Here is a 21,561-nt window from a genome sequence, read left to right on the forward strand (position 1 = left end):
AATATTTCTAATGATAGATGAAAGAAGGAAGTACAAAAATGTTCGGGGAAATTCAGGAGTACAGAAATACAAGTCACTGAGGAATGAAATAAATAGGAGGTGTAGGTAAGCTAAGACCCAATGGCTGCATGAAAAATGTGAAGAAATTGAAAAAGAAATGATAGTCTGAAGGACTGATCAGCATATAGGAGAGTCAAAACAACCTTCAGTGAAACTGAAAGCAATTGTGGTAACATGAAGAGTGCAACCAGAATTCCATTGTTAAATGCAGAGGAGAGAGCGGATAGGTGGAAAGAGTACATTCAATGCCTCTGTGAGAGGGAAGATTTGTCTGATGTGATAGAAGGAAAAACAGGAGTTGATTTAGAAGAAATAGGGGATTCAGTATTGGAATTATAATTGAGAGCTTTGGCGAACTAAAGACCAAATAGTGTGGAAGGGATCAATAACATTCCATCAGAATTTCTGAAATCATTAGGGGAAGTAGCAACAAAATGACTATTCACGTTGGTGTGTAGAATGTAGAGTCTGGCAATATATGGTCTGAAACTTCCTGCCAGATTAAAACTGTGTGCCGGACCGAGACTCGAACTTGGGACCTTTGCCTTTCGCATCCTGAGTTCGAGTCTCGGTCCGGCACACAGTTTTAATCTGCTAGGAAGTTTCACATCAGCGCACACTCTGCTGTAAAGTGAAAATTTCATTCTAGAATATTTGGTCTGACTTCCGGAAAAATATCATCCACACAATTCCAAAGACTGTAAGAGTTGACAAACGTGAGAATTATCGTACAATCAGCTTAACGGCTCATACACCCAAGTTGCTGACAAGAACAATACACAGAAGAATGGAAAAGAAAACTGAGGATATGTTAGATGATGATCAGTTTGGCTTTAGGAAAGGTAAAGGCACCAGAGAGGCAATTCTGATGCAAATGATATGGAAGCAAGACTAGAGAAAAATCAAGATATTTCAAGATTTTAAACATGGCTGCAACAGCAACTGTTGAAATTCTTCACGATAAAGGATGACAGCCAAAACAGTTGCAAGATACAAATTTATTAAAATTCTTGACCAAGGTTTCGGTATATATAAATATACCTTCATCAGAAGTAAAAAATCCTGAACAGGAAGACACTTTCATTTCATCCCCATCGACACGCAGGTCGCCGAAGTGGCGTCAAATCGAAAGACCTGCACCAGGCGAACGGTCTACCCGACAGGAGGCCCTAGCCACATGACATTTCCATTTTCCATTAGAAAAACCTTAGCATCGGAAGTGAGAAACACAAAATCTTAAGTAACAGTGAAATTACCAGAGTAATACAGGCACAAAATCTTTTAGTTACTTACTAAAATTACATCATGCAATGGAGATTAATAAAACAATTGTGCCAAAGGCGTCGTCAATAATTAAGACATCTTCTCCATTTGTACAACATGACTACATGCACAGGGTCAATGCGAACAGTCTAGCACCAGTACTTCGCCTATGAACTATCGAGACAAGAGTGTGAAAGCACTAGGACAGATGGTTTCACCGAGAGAGGGCACTTGTGGTATGTGCCAGACACTCGCGCGTGTTAAAATCCATGAATGCCTACATAATCGCATCAAAAATTATTAAAAGTTGTGTTAATTCAAACTTTCTGTATTAATAAATAAAACACATCAGACCATTTGAAAACATTTATGTAAAATAGAAAATATGGAACCAATTTACCTGTGTCCTAGTGTCAAACAGATGAAGCTTGCGCTATGGAGCACATCTAACGAGAGAGGACACTAGTGTAACGCACGAGAATCTCGCATAACGTAGGTGGTGAAATACATACTAGCGAAAAGAACCAAATGTTACAATAAAATGAAACCATCTGTCGTTGTGAATAAAAACATACTAGTCAATTAACCACACATACACATCGAAAATCACAAACAGCAAACATGTGCCTTTGGCACAATTGTTTTATTAATCTCCATTGCATGATGTAATTTTAGTAAGTAACTAAAAGATTTTGTGCCTGTATTACTCTGGTAATTTCGCTGTTACTTAAGATTTTGTGTTTCTCACTTCCGATGCTAAGGTTTTTCTAATGAAAGTGTCTTCGTGTTCAGGATTTTTTACTTCTGATGAAGGTATATTTATATATACCAAAACCTTGGTCAAGAATTTTAATAAATTTTTATCCTGCAACTGTTTTGGCTGTCATCCTTTATCGTGAAAATCAAGAAATGTTCATAGGATTTGTCAACCTAGAAAAAGCGTTTGATAGTCTAAAATGGTGCAAGATGTTCGAAATTCTGAGAAAAATAGGGGTAAGCTGTAGGGAGAGACAGGTAATATACAATATGTACTAGAACCAAGAGTGAATAATAAGAGTGGATGACCAAGAATGAAATGCTCAGATTGAAAAGGGTGTGAAACAGGGATGTAGTCTTTTGCCCCTGCTTTTCAATCTGTACATCAAAAAAGCAATGGTGGAAATAAAACAAAGGTTCAGGAATGGAATTAAATCTCAGGGTGAAAGGGTATCAATGATATGATAAGCTGATGACACTGCTATCCTGAATGAAAGTGAAGAAGAATTACATGATCTGCTGAGTGGAATGGACAGTCTAATGAGTTCTGATATGGACTGAGAGTAAATCAAAGAAAAACAAAAGTAATGAGAAGTAGCAGAAATGAGAACAGCGAGGAACTTAACACCAGGATTTAATGGTCACAAAGTACATGAAGTTGAGGTATTCTGCTACCTAGGCAGCAAAATAATCAAATATGGATGGAGCAAGAGGGGCATAAAAAGCAGATTAGCACTGGCAAAAAGGGCATTCCTGACCAAGAGAAGTCTACTAGTATTAAACATAGGCCTTCATTTGAGGAAGAAATTTCTGAGAATGTACATATGGAGCGCAAAATTGTATGATAGTGAAACATGGATTGAGGGGAAAACTAGAACAGAAGAGAATCGAAGCATTTGAGATGTGGTGCTACAGACGAATGTTGAAAATAAGGTGAATTGATAAGCTAAGGAATGAGGAGGTTCTGCATAGAATTGGAGAGGAAAGGAATATGTGGAAAACAACAATGAGAATGGACAGGTTGATAGGACATCTGTTAAGACATCAGAGGCTGACTTCCAAGGTACTAGAGGGAGCTCTAGAGGGCAAAAACTGTAGAGGAAGACAGAGATTGGAATACCTCCAGCAGATAATTGAGGACGTAGGTTGCAAGTGCTTCTCTGAGATAAAATGGTTGGCACAGGAGAGAAATTCGTGGTGGGCTGCATCAAACCAGTCAAAAAAAGAGGCACTCGAAAAGATTCTTGATTTTCTCCAATACTGAAATGTAGTTTCGTGATCAAATATTGTGACCCCTGCAGTCACGACAAAAGTTTCTTCATGGTACCTTTGGGCCAAATACCAACACACTTCGCAAGCATTTGTGTTCTCAGCTACAGTAACAAATGCTCAGCGGATTATGTGCTGTGGTGAAAATTGACAAATTAAAACTGTGTATCACAACATGTCTTGCCCTTTGCAAGCATACATTATGGGTCAACTCAGCAACTGTACTAGCCTAACAGGGTACTGATAGAAAAAGTGAAACTTGAGGTATGAAATGATGGTGCAACAGGTTGTGCAGTGCCAGCAAGAACAGAGTCCAGTGTTGAGTTCCAGTTCCACACAGTTTTAACCGGTCACAAGTGTTAATTACTTTAACCCCACCAACAAAATTCCATGTTTAAGAGAGATTGGAGGAAATGATATGGAATCTTCAATGACAACTATAGCTTTTTGTTTTTAAATACTGTTTTAACTGACATTACTGGTATGTTGGCCTTTGGCACATGGAAAAACTGACAAATTACTTAAACCTCAGTTTTTCATAGCAGCTGATATCTATGAAATATCAGGCACACAAGTGAGGCAGTAGATAGCAGGTTTGTTGAAGTATTTTTACCTTTCACCACATCCTGCTACAGTGAATAAAAATGGAAAAATTCCATGGAAGAGGAAGTCAAAGGACTACTCTTTGTTGAAAACATTCACCAGAAATTTCAAACAAGACAGTTATAGGTTGGAAAAAATAGGCCAAAATTTTTGGGCCTGAAATTGCTCTCATCATAGTTTTCTGGTAACAGTGTAGTTTCTGATTCCAACCCCAATTGCATCTGTTGACTCTGTCACATACTTAACTTTAAGAGACACATATATTGTCTATTGTATTTCGTATACTATTATGTTACCAAGAGAGGTGTCAGTGGATGCAGCAGAATTTTTAAACAAGAGCCTATGGTAGCCTCTATAAACCAATAATTCACTAGCCTCGAGTGGATTAACTTTGAAATAATGTTTAACAACTGTTAAGGTGTACTTCTTTTGAGCAATTATATGTATTTGGTTTTTGCAGTCAGTGTATGTGATGAAATTATTAATGGATATTGTATGACATATGCACAACACTTCTGGTGTTTTTTAATGTTGTAATATATACAGAAACACATTGAAAAGCTTGTAAATGTGTTGCAGAGTAGGTGGTACTGAGAAATAATGGTAAAAAATGATATTTTGCACTATTTCCAAGTTAATAAGGACTAGTTGCCAATCAGTCCATTGTGTGTGTAAATTCAAGTGGCTTGCCAGAGACAGTGTCACCAAATGAGTTCTTCGCTTGGTTCCCTAAAACTAAAAAAGGCAGAGATACAACAATTGGGCACAGGGACGGTAGTAAGGACTGAACTCGAGCCAAAGACTGAGCAGTCTCATGCGCCATCATCTACACTACGAGAACAACTGACACTAATTTTATCTGGCAGGTGACTTGAATTTGTATGTGAAATGGCTTAATTGAATAACTTAAATGCTAATTAACTCCTAACCAGCACAACACATCAATATTTTTTTTTCTTTACAATTATTTCTCTGCACAAGCAGCCCTGCATCACCCTTACAAACTTTTCAGACTGTTTCTGATTGTCCTGTATAATGTGTCATATTTCTCTTACCTTTCTTGAATTAAACGATTTTATTTTTCTATTTCCCCATATTATAAAGGGCTTGTCATTTCTGAAAACTTATGCATAGTGCCATTCAAATAACAGAACTGTGCAGATCACACATTAAGTAAGAATAAAATAGTGAAAGGAAACTCTTGTGAACTACAAGCACAATGAGAATGACAATTTTTTTTATGTGTGACAATACTTTATTTTATAGGTACACGGAGAAACAGTATTCTCAGAAAAGTGACTAGTAACTGCACACTACACATACTATTGTTTCTAATTTTAGATCAGTATAAGAGATTACTTCAATACCTAAGCTGCCATGAAAAAAGACGGCTGCAAAAAAATTGCAGTTTCTTTTTTTCCCCCCTTAAACAGCACCTTAAATAAACGTGAGTCTTAACACTCCACTGAATGCTGAACTTCTCAGTCAGGTTAAATTTTTGTAATATATACTGTTATTTGAAAGCTATTAACCATGCATGAGATAACAGCACCTCAACACATCTGTGCTGACAATTTTCAATGTAATGCTAACAGGGTTTAACAACAGTATATTGCAATAAATTGTCTTGCTGATAGTGGAATAAATCTGTTTGAAAAAGACAGGTATTTTAGATTCATGTACATATCTATAACAGTTCTAACCTGTCACAAATACAGCAGCATATTACTGGTACATAAAAAAGAGCTTTTTGACAACAGTTGCAAATTCTGAAGTAATCTTATGTACAAAGATGTCCTTATTGCATCAGCTAAAGGGAAAACAAACAATTAAAACCAGTTGTGGTAACTTAACATCTATGTGATCAGAACAGATACTCTTTGAATCATTACAGAATAATGTTTACAATTGTCTGAAGATGACTGGAAAGGTCTGATACCTTGGAATGCATATTTGCATCCTTTCTTGTTACAATAAAAATCTGTGTTCCAAAAATGTTCAATTTCTTTCAAGATAGAACCACTAACTCAATGATACATCACACACTTTGGAAGAGCGCTGTGTTGTATCTTAATATTCTCAGTATCACAGGCAGAGCAAATACAAGTACTCATTTAAAGCTACCACATGTAAATGTAATATTACAACTTCAGAAAACAGCAACTAACTTACAATACAACAAAAATTATATATTAAATGGAACTTACTAACTTGTATATTATCACTGTACAGGTAAAGCACATATTCTACAAAATTTCTGTTCAATATTTATCAAAAAAGGTCTTCCTGTACACAGTCACTTTTCTCTCTCTCTGCTTCAGAATACACAAGTTAAATACAACTTTTCGAGCATAAAACAAAGAGAGTAAGTTCTTCAGTCAAAGATAAAACTGTCTGTTTCATTCAGCATAAGGACTAGCACCTCATATCAGTTCACAATTTGCAGCGTCAACTGACACAGGAAACTGCATTGTGAGTGGCATTATAGCAACACTACAAATGCTTTTACGCCAGAGGCCGCGGAAGTGATTCTCGTCGACGTTTTGGTATTCTGCGTCCAATATGAATCAGCATTTGTCCACTTTTAAAGTCCTTGAAAACAGCTATGGCTTCCTGATGGCTCAGACCATGTAACGGCTTGCCATTGACAGCTAGAATCTCATCACCTGTAGGTGAGAAACAATTACAATACTATTATTTCCTGCAAAGACTTTCCAAAATACAACATTGAACCATGTTCAGTGATGGCATTTAATCGATACATAATGTCACAAATGATTCCAAGCATGAAGGGAACAGAAGTATTAAACAATTAATGAAATGAAAAGCTGTTTCCTTCACTGAAGCAAGCGTCCACATTGAAAAGAAGAAGTTGAAATATTACTATCAAAGCTAAATTACTTAACTGGAATATTCCAGAAGTTATTCAGGAATAATTGTAACATGGTTGCTAAACAAAAAATAGAAATATGTTCACCATTCTGCACTGTAAGATGTGATCACGAGTCTAGATGCTGATCAAGAACGGCGTAAATCTGTTTTCAGCCCACAGCCTGAAAGTATTTTCCCTTGTTTAAGACTTACAGTTCTGTTAACAACAATCTTCATAATTTTTGCTGCATATCATCATTTTCACAAAAATTTCTAGTTTATAATTAGACTTTTGTGTTCCTGCAATATGCCATTCAAAAAGTGAAAATGAAGTAAAGTTGGTTAGAGTCCACTGTTCTCATGAACACCAGGTCATTAGAGATGATACATGTGCTTAACGTAGACTGAACAGCAATGTGAGATGGTGTTACTCACTGACATCTTCAAAAAACCATCTCAGCATGTGCCTACAGTAACATAATGATACCACAACAATGGAAATGGGTCCATGCAATCACTGATGAGTGCAATGGGAGAGTGAGGTCCTCAATATTTCACTCACTGCAGGGTGATAGTGGAGGTGACATGATGCTCTCAACTTTGTATCCATGAAATGTGCAGTGTTAATGATTTTAATAAGTGTTGGCAAGTGATGAACATCAGACTGGAAATAAAATGAAGGAAGTGACGTGCAACAAGGAAATGCAGCTAAATCGCTAGGGCGACCATTAAAGGTGCTGCTGAGACTAACACTTTGATCCAACTGATCACTATTTGTACTGTCCAAAGTCCTCTAGGCACTGCAGTTTTAATTAGTTGTGCACATTATCATAACTAGAAACAAGGAATACCAGTTGCTTTGCACTGATGTTGCTCCTGAAAGCCATACATTACTGGACCATCACCAATGAACGATGGACTGAAGCAGTGGTTGCAGGCCATGAGGCACATTTTCCCTTCCATGCAATAAAGTAATCCTGACATATACCAGAAAAATTATGTGGGGCAGCTGATGTTAAGGTACAGAATGAACATTGCTGTTTCACATGTAATCATACCTTCCTTGAGCCTCCCACAGTCTGCAGCTTGTCCATGAGGAAACACAGTCTTGACATAGATGCCCATAGAACCGCGTGGGGAATCGCGGCCACCGACGATGCTGAACCCGAGCCCTTTGTGGCCCGGCCCCTTGGTGAAGGCAACAGTCAGGATGGTGAAGGAAGCCCCACGGCCGTGGCGTGGCAGCGTGCAGAAACGGCTCTCCTCCTCTCCATCTGCTGCACCCTCACCCTCCGCTTCCTCCTCCACCACTTCTGATATGCGCTCTCCAGTTGACGCCGCCTGTGGACAAAATTCAAAGCGTGACTCTACCAACATCACGGAGTTTTGATAGGCGTTGTTCAAGAGTAGCTATCTAAATGTATATGATAAACTGAGTTGTGTTCCTCCAGCTAGTGGCTAAATGGGGGAGTCTTCCATTCCAAAGAGTTCAGTGAGGGAAATTAGTTGCTGGAAATTGCTTATAAAAGGACCACTCAAAAAATGGCAACAAGACCTGTATCCTGGCAGTTAGAAAGGTAAGTGTTAAGGCTGGGGCAGCTATTTGGGCAGCTTCTGGGCAATCCTCTTGATGACCATACTGTACTACTGGTCTGCTACTAACTCTAGCTGCAGCTACTAGTGTGACAATGATGATGACCACTTCTGCACTAACACTGTGTCTTTTTCAGATTACACTGCACCACAGAGCCATCATAGCTGTACGGGGTGTTTCCATAAGTGTGTGCAAAAATTTAACAGGACATAGAGGATGCTCCACAGAACAATTTGAGATAGTGAACCTAGGCTGCGAGATCCCATCTTAAGGAGATAATAGGAATAAGATCACATTACTGTGTACCTTTTTATTTAAATTGGTTACAGTTAACTGCCAATACCATCACTGACACAATTAACGTTCCACTTGTATTGCATCTTACAAAATGTGCTGAAACTGACAGGCATCAGGTTCAATTCAAGAATGACATTGGTGGACAAGATTCTGACACACTCTAACGAATATCCCTAGTATGTTTCGAATCACATCATAGGCATCTACAATTCAGACAGCTAATTCCACCTCCGTATCCACTGAGGTCTCATACATAAGTGACTTTGGACAACCCCATAACAAATACTCAAGGGGATTCAGGACAGCTAAACTCGCTGACCATGGAATAGGACCTCCCCTTCCAATCCAGCGACCAGGAAATACAGCGTTGAGGTGGTTACAGACATCCACACTGAAGTGAGGCGGTGCATCGTCATGTTGTATTCACATCCTCTCATGAAGAGCCAGGGGTATGTTCTGCAACATCTCAAATAGAATTCTTTGCACGGCCTTAACTACATGGGGCCATCCAAACTTCCTAGTAATCAGGCTGGTCCTCTTTGTTTCCTTGCAGGAAATAAGGAATGTAATGTAAATAAACAGCACAGTAGGTGTAAACTTGTATGCGTGTTAGTTGTAAATAAGCTGGGAAATGGTAATGCTAGACAAAGCAATAGACAAGTTTACTTCCATATATCCTTAAGCTGGCTTTTCTGACCCCAGGTTCCCTACCCCAAATTGTTCAGTGGAGCAGTCTCTATGTCCTGTTAGATTTTTGCATGCTCTTACAAAAACACCCTATATAGAGTCTGACTCATTAAGTTCCCAGAATATTGTAGACTGCTACACCACACACCATTAGACCCTCCTGAAAGTATTCAGTTTCTGGATTTTGGAGCAGATATGTCTGGTGTTGTTCAGTACCTCACTTTTGTATTTAACGTCTCTTCACCCTAACACACGACGCTACTGCCCTCCATATGTGGCTGTTCTAGTAAAAGAATTTAGTGGATGGCTTGTTTCTTGAAGGGGCCTGACACATTCAAATTAGCAGCACAATGGCAATTGTCCTCCGTTATCTTAAAAGCAATTTAACTTGCACAATGGCAATTGTCCTCCGTTATCTTACAAGCAATTTAACTTCTTATGTATTTGATGATGGTTTGTGGGGCACTCAACATCGTGGACATCAGCGCCCATACAACTTTCCAATCTTTCCATTTCCCATCTCGACACTTCCCGAAATGATAATGAGATGATGAGGACAACCCATTCCCCGAGAGGAGAAAATCCCTGACCCAGCCGGGATTCGAACCTGGGACCCTGTGATGCGTAGGCAGCAACGCAAGCTCACTAGACCACGAGCTGCGGACTTCTTACGTATTTGTATTATGACATGTGAGTTAAACGTCGTGGCCCAATGAGCTACTTCAGTAACGGCAGGTAAAGAAAAGATGTTGCAAGCCACGCATAGCATTTATACCTAATGTGCCACAAGCCAGTGTCACTAATCGCATCGACGACAGGAAAAAAAAGTTTGATAACATGAAAAGGTGCAATATGTTCAAACATTGTTGAAAAATTCTTATTAACTATTAGGAAAGACGAGTATGTACAAGAACGAAAAAGGTAATAATAAGAATGGAAGACAAAAAATAAGCTCTCGGAATTAAAGGGGCGTAAGGCAGAGATGAAGTATTTTCCCATTCTATTCACCCTGTACACCGAACACGCAACGACCGAAATACGGGAAAGGTTCAGGAGTGGGATTAAAATTCACAGACAGCAAATCATGGAAGGATTAAAGTAATTACCAATTGCAGAAAAGAAATTAGCGACAACTTAACATCGAGATTGGGGACAGATGAAGTGAAGGAATTTCATTGACCTGTATTTAAGAGTGCACCATTTTCAGGCGTCTCCAAGATGATGAAAATTTTGTGTGGCTCGATCGCCGGGTTCAAGTCTCTGCATTGCAACCCACTTCGGTGACCTGTTTGTCCCTAATCCATCCCATTTATGCAACTGTGGAAAGAGGACCTACAGTTTTATCACAAGACCACTAGACCATGTCCTTTATGTAAAATGGGTAATATGAATGAATCTTCATAACACAGCTAGACAGAGGGCGCAATTACAACGATGTCCGCTTCGGCATTCTTACACTGATCAGCCAAAACATTACGACCACCGCCCACCGAGAATTTGCATGCCTCCTGGGGGCTTTGCGGGCACGTGACGCGGTAACCCAAGTATGTAAGCGGGGCAGACACGGGCAGGGGATCACCTTAGCGAAGATTATGGGATACACATGGGGAAATCCATTGAGATAAGCGACGTTGACAAAGGGCAGATTATTTATTACGTACAGTCTGTGAACGAGTATCTCGAAAACGGCGAGGCTGGTATAATGTTCACGTACTACTATCGTGAGCGTCTACGGAAACAGGTGGGGCTGTGAGACTACCACTAGGTGCTAAATGGTTGGACGTTCACGACTTTTCAAAGAACGTGGGCTGCGGTGGCTAGACTGCTCTGTACAGTAGGATAGATAGTGATCTGTGGCATCTCTGCCGAAAGCACGTAGTGAACAAACAAATGTTTCGGAGCACACCGTTCATCGTTGAACATGAAGCTCCACAGCAGACCACACCCACGTGTTCACACGTTGACCCAACGACATCGTCAGTTACGACTGCAGTGGACGCGGAACCATCGGGATTTGACCCTCGATCAATGGAAAAGCGTCGGCTCTTAGGGTGAATCACATTCCTGCTACACATACGCCATCATAAGGTTGAACGGCGGCTCGAAACGTGCAGCGCACCAAGGACGCAAGCTGGTGGGAGTAGCATTATCCTATGGGAGACATGCTCCTGTGCTTACGTGGGAACCGTGGCGTAATCGAAGGCACGCTGACAGTAACAGACCACCTGCATCCCTTCCTTTATGCCTGATGTCTTCCCCGACGGCGAGTCATCTTTCAGCAGTCGGAGAATCAGTGACGTGTTTCGTTCAAGACGGACAAATAATTTATGAAGCAGGTGGTTATAATGTTTTGGACCTTCAATGCATCTCCCGAAGGGCTCACGTGCATAGGAGGTTACTGGCCATACAGAGGCATCATTCCGTTATCTGCTAAGCCATATGGCTGACGTTGCTATGAATTATTGTCTATTATAGACTGTCCAGTGGGCTGCAAGGTATATAACGGTATAAAACTTCTGTGGGAAGGCACTAAGGGGCTACATATCCGCCTCTCAGGGTACTTTACATGTGAGAACAAGAGCGTTCTGTTAGGCATCGTTTACCTACATCGATTTGACTTTGCTCACTATCGAGATGTGTTGTGACGGTTACATAGTTTTCCGCATGATGACCCGGCTTAACACGGAGGGGCCTGAAGATAGTGCACTGTAGGGCGGAATTCGATAGCAAATTAAGCAGAACCTTTCAATACAGATGAAGGATTCATTCATACCTGAAGCATTTGTTCATACCGAAAGAATTCCTTCATAACTAAATAAAAACACAGTAACAGCTGGTGTCGTCCGGTCTACCTGAAGATCAATTTACGAAGTAAGGCATTTCTCTCTGCGTTGCATGGAAAATTACGCATCATGGATGAAGAAAGGAAGATATATGATGAGTACGTACAATAAATTCCGGAACAATCGAACAATGGTTGTTGGAACGAAGTGCAGCTGGCAGTCCTGCACACGCCTATGTTTAATGTGTAACTGCCGGAAGATCATTGTTGTATGTCTATTAGTTATCGCTCAGAGCTGTGTTGAGTATAACGTTGTGCCGCACAGTTTGCATTAAATTTGTGTGAAACTCAGGAAAATGTCTACAGAGACACACCAAATGATGCAGAAAGCCTACGGTGATGAGTAATTATGCCGTACACGGTGTCATGAATAGTTCACACGGTTTAAATATGACCGGACGGAAGTTAAAGCAATCTGAGAAGAGCTCTTGGATTGTGCAAATGAGAACGAGGTGTTCCTTAAGATAATCATAATTACTGATGAGACTTGCTTCTACGGTTATGATGTTCAGACCAAGGTTCAATCTTCACAATGGTTCGGGAAAGACAAATATTCTAAAAAAATAAAAGAGAGAGAGAGAGAGAGAGAGAGAGAGAGAGACAGAGAAGCAGCAGCAGCTCGTCAGGTCAGGTCAAATGTCAAATCCCATCGGGACGTGTAGCAACGCATGCGAGAAAATGTGAGAAGGAAACGGCCTGAAATTTGATAATTCATAACCTTTGCATCACGATAACGCACCCGTGCCGCACATTCATTTCCGCTGCTGCGTGACTGTTGCACAAAAAACGAAATCACTGTGCTGCATCATCCACCGTGTACTCCAGATCTGGCCCCTGCGGACTTCTTTTTTTATTTTCAAATCTGAAATCCCCGCTGAAAGGACGAAGATTTGCAACCACAGGCGGGATCAAAACAAGAATTCGCAGACGGCGCTTCGTGCAATCCAGCAAGAGGCGTACCAAGACTGCTTTCGGAAGTGGAAACGGTGTTGAGAGCGGTGTATCAATTGTGGAGGAGAGTACTTCGAAAGAGGTCATGCCTAATAAGTGAAAGGTAAGCGTAGAAAACTTTTGTGGACAAACTTCCGAAATTTTTTCAACAGGCCTAGTAAACGCAAACTAGCAAAGGTGTTAAAAACTGAGTAGACTTACAGGAAATATATATGTTCTCCGAAGAAATGGGAGGAGAGAAATTTATGGAAAAAACAAACTAAAAGTTACAGGGTGCTAGGACATGCGTTAAGACATCAGGAAATAACTTCCACGGCATCAGAGGAAGATTTCAGTAGCACGTGCAAAGAAAATAATTTTATGTTATAACGAATGTGAATTCAATTCTTTGATTCAACGATCTGAAATTACATCCACATATGAGTACATTAAGGGTATCCAACGAGCTATGAAATAAAGCCAAAAATAAGAGTAAGTTCTGGTTCTACACAGGCCAATCGGGCCCACCGACCGCCGTTGCGAATGACGTCATCAGATGTGGTGTGGAGGGCAAGAGGTCAACAAACGGCTCTCCCTGTTGTCCTCGTGTTTCTCGACCTCAGGATCGCTACTACTACTCGGTCGAGTAGCTCTTCAGTTGACCATACGAGGGTGAGTGTATCCTGCACAGTCCTCCCATCAAGGAAAGATCCCTGGCAGTGCCGGGAAGCGAACCTGGGTCCTCCGCACGGCAGTCAGCTGAGCTGACCACTCAGCTATGGAGGTGGGCAAACAATGCTAGGAAATGCCCTCAAAATAACTTAGTCTCCCACCATGTTAGGTTGGAACTGAAATTTTAAAAATCTGAAATAGGTAAAAAAAAGTCCGGAATAATTGAGAAAATCCTGGAAGTGAAGGTACAGAGAATAAGCTTTTTAAAAGGCTTATTTGTCTTTAATGCCATCTATAACGTATAATGAAATAATAAACAGCCAGTTGCATAAAAGAAATTTAATGTCTATACCGGTTTCGGGCACTTGGTGTCCTTCCTCATACGATTATACCTATAGCATTATTTGCTGATGTCAACAATAAATAACGCGATGGGTACAACCTTCTGAAGAATTAAATGCTCGAAACGGATAAAGTAATTAGGTTTCTTCCATGTAACCTGTTGCCTATTATTTCATGATATACGACTACAGTTGCTGAGGATCGATAAAATACCATCTGTAACACATTGCTTATAAACTTGGCATCTGTTCTAGTTAACGGTCATTGCATTACTTGCGTGACTTCTATTTTTAGTGTCGACTGGAATAAATGAAGCTGAACAAAATGTGTACTAAATGTTATAGTTTTTGGGCTAGTTAGTGCATCCCAGGGCGTAAAATATATATACGAGGTGTGGCTAGAAAAAAACCGGACTAGTACTGGTGAAACAATAAAACGAATGCAATAAGGCTGAAAGCCGCGTGGCCTGTCACGTGACTCTCGCTCCGCCTACTGCTCGAGTTTCATCTGCCTCCTGCACTCAGTCTGCCCGTGGCGTCTGTTTTAAGAAGTTGACGTTTTGTCTGTGCGTCGGAAAATGTTGAGTGTACAGAAAGAACAGCGTGTTAACATCAAATTTTGTTTCAAACTAGGAAAATCTGCAAGTGAAACGTTTGTAATGTTACAACAAGTGTACGGCGATGATTGTTTATCGCGAACACAAGTGTTTGAGTGGTTTAAACGATTTAAAGATGGCCGCGAAGACACCAGTGATGACACTCGCACTGGCAGACCATTGTCAGCAAAAACTGATGCAAACATTGAAAAAAATCGGTAAACTTGTTCGACAAGATCGCCGTTTAACAATCAGAGCAGTGTCTGAGTTAACAGGAGTTGACAAGGAAAGTGTTAGGCAGATTCTTCATGAAAGTTTCAACATGAACAAAGTGTGTTCAAAAATGATTCCAAAGTGTCTCACAATTGAACAGAAGGAACGCCGAAGAATGATTTGTTCTGATATCCTGGAAAACATTGAGAGTGATCCCACCTTCTTACAAAATGTTATTACTTGCGATGAATCGTGGTTTTTTACTTACGATCCCGAAACTAAACGCCAATCGATGCATTGGAAAACTCCTGGTTCTCCACGACAAAAAAAAGCACGAATGTCAAAATCTAAATTCAAGGCAATGATGATTGTTTTTTTTGACATCAAAGGGATTGTGCACATTGATTGGGTACCAGAGGGACAAACAGTGAATCAGCATTACTACATTAGCGTCCTGGCTACCCTACGTGAGCGAGTACGGAGAAAACGGAACGATTTGTGGAGAAAAGTCATGGACCCTTCACCAAGACAATGCCCCAGCTCACAGTGCGTTGTCAGTGAAGACGTTTTTGGAAAAACACAACATTCCCATCTTAGATCATCCACCCTACTCACCTGATTTGGCCCCCTGTGACTTTATTCTTTTCCCTAAAGTCAAGACAGCTTTGAAAGGAACTAGATTTGAGACTGTTGAAGCAGTAAAAGAAAAAGCGACGGAAGTAATGTATGGACTTACCGAAAATGATCTGCAGCATTGCTATGAACAGTGGAAAATTCGTATGGAGCGGTGTAGAGACCGAGGAGGAGAGTACATTGAAGGAGATAACATGAAATTGTAAATAATTGTAAATAAATGTTTTTTCCAGCATCAGTCCGGTTTTTTTCTAGCCGCACCTCGTACGTATGTGAAAAATCCCATAAAATCATCCTCAAGTTTATCAGTAGCATCAACTTTCAGCAGCATAGGTCTGGATTAAGTAATCCTCCGTCTCTCAAGTTCAGAAGCATGCCAACTGGAACGCTGAATTCGTAGCTGTATGTATGGCATAGTTTCGGGTGAACAGAATGACAGCTAAGAAATCCCAAGCTATGTAGCGACTGTTAGAACTGTACTGTTGTTCGTGTCGATCGGCAACATTAACTACGCAATTTGGTGATGTCACACACTGCTTCCCTGAGATGAAGACGTTGATGCATGCATGACAGAAAGTCGCGGAGGACCGCCTCGTATCAATCAGAAGACTTGTGACCCAAGACAAAGGGAATGGGTCCTGTACAGAATCGATGTCATCGGCATGTGTACGCTGTACAGTTCTGGCTGTGCTTCGGAGCAGATGGTACTCGGCAGACAGTGCCAAAGCGGGCACAAAACAAACTTGTAAGCACTTCCTGCCTTTCGAGCGGGGCAGATACGTGCTCGCGCATCCGCTCGGTGGGCGGTTGACAGAGAGTTCTGTGAAATGCCGACTCGGCAGCTTTTGCTGCGAGGAGATATGGTAACACCCACACTCGTTACAGCGCTTCTAAGCTCTAGAAACACTCAGATTTCATCAGCCGAAACTCTTGCTTCTAACTAAGTAGGTGATAGCGCGGTGGAGGTGTGTGAAGTGTGAATATTTCATGCAATAGGTACAGATTTTTTTTAGTATAAGACTAGTTCAAAACATTCAGTTTGAAAAGAAGTTTTGCTTTCTATAGGTGTGTTGTCAAAGACTGCTTTCAATAATCTGTTATAAAGTATGGAAAGTTGGAGGAAGAGTGGCCGCGCGGGATTAGCCGAGCGGTTTATGTGCTACAGTCATGGACTGTGCGGCTGGTCCCGGCGGAGGTTCGAGTCCTCCCTCGGCATGGGTGTGTGTTTTTGTCCTTAGGATAATTTAGGTTAAGTAGTGTGTAAGCGTAGGGACTGATGACCTTAGCAGTTAAGTCCCAAAGATTTCACACACATTTGAACATTTGGAGGAAGAGTATTTAATTTCTTCTACTGTGATAGCTCATTTCGTGATCTTGAAATGAAATGGAAACGCTATGTCCTTCAAGACGGATATAGGCAGAGACTTTATGGTCAGATTCTGAGATCTCCATTGAATTCCGCCCCAGTCTGTCATTACGCCAGGCGCGGTCGACGACAATGAAATGGCGGTCATATTTTCCACACTGTTTGAAACGATCGGCCGAGCTGGGCGGCTGCACTGTGACTGTATCCTTAACTATCGGGCGCAATGTATCTCTACACCTTCTTACACACTTTCAAACTTCGCGAGGAAGACTTGACTGGAGTATGAATCGCTTCCGTGTAGTGCCAAATATGAAGACCCCAGTGGTCCATCAACTGGCGGAGCTGAAGGAGATACTCCAAAGACGAAAACGAGAAGGTATAAGGAGAACTATTTATTGCTAGGCTTCATGAAAACTACAATCAAGGCTGAAGAACGACCGTAGTGTGTAATTTGTTTATAAACATTTTAGCTGTTGGTAGCTTGAAGCCTAATAAGTCAAGGAGACATCTAGAAACCAAACACGCTGAATTAACAAGAAAACCGAAATAGTTTTTTGTTAGGAACTAAATGTTTTATTGTGTACCCAGAAGAACTTTGCTAAAACGACGAATGTGACTTCCAAGATCCTTTTAGACCCTTACCAGACTACGTACAGCACTCCTAAATGCAAGAAACCAAACACGGCAGCAGAAACTGGTTTCACCAGCAGCGATTGAAATTGTATCAAAAGTATTTTTGACTCATTTACTTAACAGTAGTAAAGTATCCCTTATCTAATGACACAGCGCGCAGAAGCAGTTAATCGATAAATTATTCAACAACTATTCTGCACTTCAAGTGGCGAAGCGACTGGTATTCTCAAAGATGCTTATTTGATTGCTTACGTTCGTTTCGTTGACGAGTTTAACATTCGAGAGGAATTGCTTTTCTTTGAGCCGATACTGAAAACAGCAACAGCCCAAAGCCTTTTTGACATAATCAATACTTTATTTTAACCAAAACGGGATATCGTGGAATAGGTGCATTGGAGCATGCACTAATGGAGCTCGCTTAGGATTGCTGGTGCCTCGTCGGGACACACTAAAGTGTGCGGGTGTAGAAACGAAGTAAAAAGTTTGTATTACACAATTACACGAAACTTGTTGCGCAAAAGTAGCTGGTACATCATATTTTTCAGAAGATTTAACCTTCTTCTGCGAGTATTTTTTTTTTTCCTTTTACGTATTTATAACGCTCCATGCAAGTCAGCTTGTAGTTAAACTGAGTCCACAGTCCCTGACAGTAGCCGATTTCTTTCATCAGGCTAACGGGCCGGCATCAGCGAAATTACTCTTTCCACTGTGGCGTTGTGTGGGGGAGTAAAAAACAAATACTCGAATAATTTTAGCAGTTGGCATTTGCGTTCAGGATTTTCGGTTTCCTTTCGAAAGTAAATCCAGCTTTGTTCCACGGAGTGTTTAGACTCCCATTCTTCCGAGTCACACTTAGTTTCTAAAAGCTCTTCAGATACATATACTCCTGAAAACAATTGTCACCATTATTAAACAGGCATGTAATAGTGTTTTCAATTATCATCCAATCTGGGGTTTCAGAGAGTGACACCCAATCAAATATTTGATATTTACTGAAAGAAATAGCCCGTTTCTCTAAGTAATCAAATGCTTGGTATAGAAAGCCATTGTCTCTTCCTCACATATCGAAATCAAAGTAATTACTTCTTGGTTAGGGTTCTCATTCTTTAATTCGTTCACTTTAATCTTGCTTTGTATGCCAATAAAATTGGTAGTCTTCCATTCATTCAGACATCTTAGGGTGTCGATTAATGTATTTCTTATTTCAACTATAGAGACTTATTCTTTTTCGACGTGTTTTTATATTTCTTTCAAACAGAGCCGAGTTTGACTGCAGAAGCATTAATTAAATTTCACTGATCGGACTACTGAATAAATCTGAAATTATTTTAGGCGGCTTCTCTTTGGCGTCAAAATATTGTTTTCGTGGAATCCAAAGCTTGCACCAGCATTGTACTCTGTCGTCAGACCTACGACAGATCGCCACCTATCTTGCTTTACAGAGACGGCAAGCCTCCGACCTCAATCTGCACTTTTTCACACTGTCGTTTATGTCAGTGGATTTCGCCATTTGGCGCTCGTATCGTCGCTTGAATGATTCCCCATTCGTATCTGTTCCACCTTCCTTACCGCTTACCGAGCGAGGCGGCACAGTGGTTAGCGTAGTGCACTCGCATTCGGGCGGATAACGGTTCAAACCCGCGTCCGGCCATCCTGATTCAGGTTTCCCGTGCTTTCCCTAAACTGCTTCTGGCAAATGCCGGGATTGTTCCTTTGAAACGGCACGGCTGACTTCCTTCCCCAATCCGACGAGACCGATGACCTCACTGTTTGGGCCCCTCCCCCAAATCAACCTTACCGCTTAACTTGGCCGGAACGCCACCAGAAGGCATTTAATTTGGCAGGGGGTGCTGGTCATAATGTTTTGTTATCATCTACCCTTCTAAAAGTTCCCCATTAGGTAGCAGTCTTTACTATGTCGGCTGGTCTTAACACCTGTCATTTCAAGTGTCGAGCTAAGCACTGACTGTGACTGTTGGTTTTAACAATTAACCTGGAAACAATCACTAATGAAACACCTTACGAATGCACATAGGGCAGCACACGGAAGCGATGCTATACAAGTATCTGTACACAGAATGTGGATCCCGTTTCAGAGTCGGCCAGAAGTACTCATATTCGGGTTCAGATTAGCCAGGTACTCTATCTATCTGGTCCTCAAAACGAAAGACGTGCTATGACATGACCGCTGGTGTATTTAACCCAGGTACTACCGAAACGTTGTGAGAGGAAGAGGGCGGAGGCAATCTCCTGGGTGTAGAGAGGACGGGGATATGAGATACCTCTACGGTCTCAGAGCTTACTGACCTCCTCTCTAGCTACTCAGGCCTATAAGCGAAAAGTAAAGGCAGGGGAAGTGACCGTCCACGTCGCTCTCTATGAGCGACGCAGGACACGTGGCGCAAAGAGCTGTGTTAAAAAAAAATGTTCAAATGGCTCTAAGCACTATGGGACTTAACCTCTGAGGTATCAATCCCCTAGACTTAGAAGTACTTAAACCTAACTAACCTAAGAACATCACACACATCCATGCCCGAGGCAGGATTCGAACTTGGGACAGTAGCAGCAGCGCGGTTCCGGTCTGAAGCGCCTAGAACCTCTCGGCCAAAACGGCCGGCAACTGTGTAAAATACGAGGCCGTGTTGAAAAGTAAAGACCCCAAATTTCTTATGTGAAAACTCTTAAAGCATTCGAAATAAAACAAACGTCATTAACATTCTACATCTTTTTTTCTCAGCTAGTCCCCCTGCTGACGAACACATTTCTCTCAACGAGAGACCAGCTTGTTGATACCTTGAGTGTGTGTCCCACAAATTGCAATATTCCACACAGTCAATCAATTTGATGAGATATTTCCTGCCAAATATGCAAGCAATTATCAAAAATTCTCAATATTTCCGAGGAACAGATGGGTTATGGGATCGATGCAATAAGAATTTGCCCTAGTTTTGGAAACGTACGAAAATCGGATGAGGTCAAGTTGGGACAGTATGGAGGATAATCGATGACAATGAACCCAAGGCGTCGGACTGTTGCACATGTCGCAGCGCTCGTCTGTGGCCTGGCACTGTCGTGCTGAAGAAGAGGATGCTTCACGCGTGCACGAACTCTTCGAATTCGTGCTTTCAGTTTCTGAGGCTCTCCCAGTACACCGATATACACTCCTGGAAATGGAAAAAGGAACACATTGACACCGGTGTATCAGACCCACCATACTTGCTCCGGACACTGCGAGAGGGCTGTACAAGCAATGATCACACGCACGGCACAGCGGACACACCAGGAACCGAGGTGTTGGCCGTCGAATGGCGCTAGCTGCGCAGCATTTGTGCACCGCCGCCGTCAGTGTCAGCCAGTTTGCCGAGGCATACGGAGCTCCATCGCAGTCTTTAACACTGGTAGCATGCCGCGACAGCGTGGACGTGAACCGTATGTGCAGTTGACGGACTTTGAGCGAGGGCGTATAGTGGGCATGCGGGAGGCCGGGTGGACGTACCGCCGAATTGCTCAACACGTGGGGCGTGAGGTCTCCACAGTACATCGATGTTGTCGCCAGTGGTCGGCGGAAGGTGCACGTGCCCGTCGACCTGGGACCGGACCGCAGCGACGCACGGATGCACGCCAAGACCGTAGGATCCTACGCAGTGCCGTAGGGGACCGCACTGCCACTTCCCAGCAAATTAGGGACACTGTTGCTCCTGGGGTATCGGCGAGGACCATTCGCAACCGTCTCCATGAAGCTGGGCTACGGTCCCGCACACCGTTAGGCCGTCTTCCGCTCACGCCCCAACATCGTGCAGCCCGCCTCCAGTGGTGTCGCGACAGGCGTGAATGGAGGGACGAATGGAGACGTGTCGTCTTCAGCGATGAGCGTCGCTTCTGCCTTGGTGCCAATGATGGTCGTATGCGTGTTTGGCGCCGTGCAGGTGAGCGCC

General features: G+C 41.9%; 1 protein-coding gene across 1 annotated transcript in view; it reads right to left on the reverse strand.

Moving 5' to 3' along the window:
* Nucleotides 1-5,201: 5,201 nt before the first annotated feature.
* Nucleotides 5,202-21,561, reverse strand: part of LOC124616402 — a 627,981-nt gene continuing 611,621 nt past the window's right edge. The window contains exons 5-6 of the mRNA XM_047144706.1: nt 7,881-8,163; nt 5,202-6,617 (exon numbers count right to left, since the gene is read on the reverse strand). Coding sequence (XP_047000662.1) covers nt 6,457-6,617; nt 7,881-8,163 — 444 coding nt within the window. The 3' untranslated portion in view covers nt 5,202-6,456. The remainder of the gene's footprint in view (nt 6,618-7,880; nt 8,164-21,561) is intronic.

Source organism: Schistocerca americana, chromosome 5 (assembly GCF_021461395.2).
Source record: "Schistocerca americana isolate TAMUIC-IGC-003095 chromosome 5, iqSchAmer2.1, whole genome shotgun sequence".
NCBI lineage: Eukaryota > Metazoa > Arthropoda > Insecta > Orthoptera > Acrididae > Schistocerca > Schistocerca americana.